Here is a 3,881-nt window from a genome sequence, read left to right on the forward strand (position 1 = left end):
TCACATACTCTTATCTCACTAAATTAGTTGGCAGTTAGTTAAGCTGAAGAGTTTTATTATAAAATCAAATCAAATATTGATTTTTTTCGCCAAATAAATAGTCTATCACAATATATAAATGTATAATTATCGAGACAACTTCTTACATCAAATACATTTTTAAGTTTATTTAAAAATAACATATTTTATTGTAATACTTTTAAAAAATATGAGTCTTTATGCCCAGTTGGCCCATTTTTAAACTCATTTAATAATTAAAATAATTATATTGTTGGATGTTTTTCTATGAATCCAGATTTGATGATTGACCAAACTGCAACATGTTCGATGAGAGGAGAAAGTTTTTCCTTCAAAGCCAAGTTTTGTCTTGAGTTGTTAGAAGCTAAAACAAACAACTTCTAGTTCTATTACCAATTGAGTGCTTCATTCTATAACGGGAATCTCTTGTCACGTTTTGTATATGAAAACAAAAGTAGAAATTGTTTAAAATAATTGTATATTAAATAAAAATTATAGAATCAAGTTTAACTTTTGACTATCATTTTAATATACTAGTTGAGACATTGTTAAACTCTTATGATTTTGTTTTTAATAAATCATCTTCAACCTTCTTTCATAAACAATATGAAACATATTTTAGTTTACTTAATCATTATTAAATAATTGTTCAAAATAAAATTAATTAATGCTCAAATTAAATGTGTTGGAAGATGATATAATCGTTTTCAAAATTAGTTGTCATTATGTGGTGTCCCAAGGTATTGTTTTTTATTTTGGAACATGGAATTTTGTTGTTGTTTATGGAACCTTAAAAAAGAATGAGTATTTAAATTAAACTTGACATCGACTCTTAAACGATAGGAGATTTATTAAATGTATATGAACAACTTACATTACACATTAATCTTATAAAATTGAATTAAACTTAAAATTTACACGTTAATTTTATAAAATTGAATTAAACTTAAAATCTACTTTAGCATAAATTTTTATTTTTATTATATATTGTTCAACGATTTCATTTATAATTAATGTAAAAATTTCAACTTAATATTTATAGGTATTGTTTGATTTATGAAAAAAAATATTTTTAATATAAAATTAATTTTTTATAGGTAATTTAATAATAAATGATATGATAAACTCAGCATAAAGATAAATTCTAATATTATATTATAAATTAAATTAGTCATGAAAAAAATAAAAATTAATACATCAATATAAAATAAAATAAAATAAGAATACGTTTATCTTGGTTGAAGTTTGGTTAGGTACGATGGACAACAAATAAGATGATGAGGCACAACAATTGGCACGATGTAAAAGTGTGACAACTGACAACAGAGTGAGTTGAGAAATAAGTAGTTTCGTTGCTGCCAAAATTCAACATAATGATGATAAGACTTGCAGAAAAGGTAGTAGCATATATGATTTTGTTATTATTATAGTAGCTTACATCTAAAGCCTCTCTTGTTATAACAAAACCAACCAAATTAGCAGTGTCACTTGGATTACTTCCTAAGCAAAATCCATTAACAGATTCTTCACCTTCAACATGCAACTCTTCATCCTTCAAACAATTCGTTTGGTAGATATATATTTTCACCTTTCTGCCCATCCATCGATCTTATATAATCAGATACATTTGCTAACATTTATAATAGGTTTATTAGTAAATATAAACATGAGATTAATTCGACTAAAGATAAAGTTAAATTACAACACGCGTAGTTTTGACTCTAGTATCACCGTTGAGATTTTTGAAAGAAATTACTCATTAAATATAAGTTCAGTTTACACATAAAATATTGACGCCACTCTTAACTCAAAATTTTAAGAAAATAGATTTATGGATCAATTTTATCTTCAAATCCCACATGGAAGCCATTTTGACATGTCGAGCTCAAAACTAGTGATCATGAACAACCATTTGCCTGTTTATGTGACAAATAGTAACTTCAGAATTGGCCATGTCCTTATCAGCATTTATTTCAAAAACCCTGAATAGCAGGTAAGTTTGGGACTTAGGATAACATCCAATTTATGCCATCTGCTTTATAATAATTTCCCAACCAAGGGCATTCTTGGAAATTAAAAAAAAAAAAAAACACTACAGTGATGTACCTATTCCCTGGTCTCAACCATTATATAAAGAGTTCATCCCTTCATGGCTTCAGAAACCAACATTCCCTTCTCATAACAACCACAAACTCTCATCACTTCCACTTCCATTCTTGCTCAGATTGGAAGGTATGGATCAAGTTAAGTCCCTCAAAATAAAATCTTTGATTCAAAGCAAAAAACTCCATGACTGTGTAATCAAGCTTATCCAATTGTTAGTCTCATTGTCTGTGTTTTCTTTCTTCATTTCTCCATCTTCCTTGCTTGCTTTCCTCTACCGCTTCAACCTCTACTTCTCTACATTTTCTTTGCAACTATTTACTCACACCATAGACAAGAACTGCATGTTTCTACTGTGCAATGGCCTCCTTGTGTTTGTTGGCATAACAAAATCTTTATCTGGCTCCACCAGTGTTTCTGATAAGTATCTTGAAGGTGGATCATCACGATCTTCATACTCAGATGTTGAGGCTAATGAGCCAATAATGTTGGTGGAGAAAACTCATCATGAACTTGAAGGACAGAAGAAGGTAGAAGCAGAACATGCGATAGAAATCAAGTTTTCGGTTGAAGAAGGTGAACAGAACATGGTTTTGGAAGGTGAAGAAGAAGGGAAAAAGAATAGTGAATCGGCTTTGAGAGAAGAGGAAGAAGCAAATGCAGAAAGTGGAGGTGAAGATGAAGAAAAGGAATCAGAAATTGGTGAAAGTGTTGAAGAGGAAGAGGTTGTAGAAGAAGAAGTAAATTGGGTGTTGAGCACTGAGGAGTTGAACAAAAAGTTTGATGATTTCATTAGAAAGATGAAGGAAGATTTGAGGATTGAAGCTCAAAGACAATTACTCATGGTTTGAATTTGATTAGGAACAATCATATGATATTCCTCTTTTACCCTTTTTAGGATTTGTATTTTTTGTTTAGAATTTCTAGGTCTCTAAATTACTTCTCTAGTATAATAGTTGTACTTCATGCAGAATTTAGATGTTGTAGGATGAAAAGTGCACTTTAGAGTAACACTATAGAATTGTAATTATGAATGAGAAAACAATGTAAGATTTTGTGGAATACAAGCATATATGCTTCGTTTGGTTATTTTCTTTTTTCAACACTTCAACTTCAATCTTCATTTTCAGGAGGATCCAACTAATTATTTTTCTTTTATAAAAAAAAAAAAATCTTTTCAATTGGGTTAGTATTTTGGGACTTCTTATTCATATATATTCCCTTACATAATGAAGATCTCAATACTAAATTGTTTCTCTGCTTTTCTTCCTTGTATATTCATAGTTGAAGTTGTGGGGTCGTGTTTGTAAATTTTGAAACTTTTGTTAAAATTGTTAATAAAATAATCTTGATTTAAAATCAACTACATTTATTATTTTTGAGTTATATATATATATATATATATATATATATATATATATATATATATATATATTACATCTTGTTTTTTTATAATAGTTCAACCTTGGCCTTTTATATACAAATAATAATTTTTTTTCCAATGGATATTTTTTTAAAAAGTATCCTAATTATGAGTTAGTATTTCTGTGAGTTCAACGGTGGAATACATTTTTTTTTCTTTGAGCTCTATTACGGTAATTCATTCATAAAACAAGTATTAATGTTTTGAAATTTTAGTTTCCAAAACAATTGATACTTTATGAATTCAAAGTTAAATTATTATTTTTTTCTAATTATAGTCTTGTCTGCAATTAATAATTTCTTATCAGAAAATTAATTATTGAGTTTTTAATGGAATA

The 3,881-nt window shown here is 27.9% G+C and overlaps 1 protein-coding gene across 1 annotated transcript; it reads left to right on the forward strand.

The window, feature by feature from the left end:
- The first annotated feature begins 2,180 nt into the window (after nucleotides 1-2,180).
- Nucleotides 2,181-3,089, forward strand: LOC114187626 (neurofilament light polypeptide-like). The gene has a single exon (XM_028075921.1). The coding sequence runs from the start codon at nucleotides 2,253-2,255 to the stop codon at nucleotides 2,970-2,972; it is 720 nt and encodes a 239-aa protein (XP_027931722.1). The 5' UTR covers nucleotides 2,181-2,252; the 3' UTR covers nucleotides 2,973-3,089.
- The last annotated feature ends 792 nt before the right edge of the window (nucleotides 3,090-3,881 follow it).

This window comes from Vigna unguiculata, chromosome 6, assembly GCF_004118075.2.
Source record: "Vigna unguiculata cultivar IT97K-499-35 chromosome 6, ASM411807v1, whole genome shotgun sequence".
Classification (NCBI taxonomy): domain Eukaryota; kingdom Viridiplantae; phylum Streptophyta; class Magnoliopsida; order Fabales; family Fabaceae; genus Vigna; species Vigna unguiculata.

What these genes read in the sequence shown, in the direction of transcription:
- LOC114187626 (XM_028075921.1), top strand. Translation starts at nt 2,253, where the DNA reads ATGGATCAAGTTAAGTCCCTCAAAATAAAATCTTTGATTCAAAGCAAA.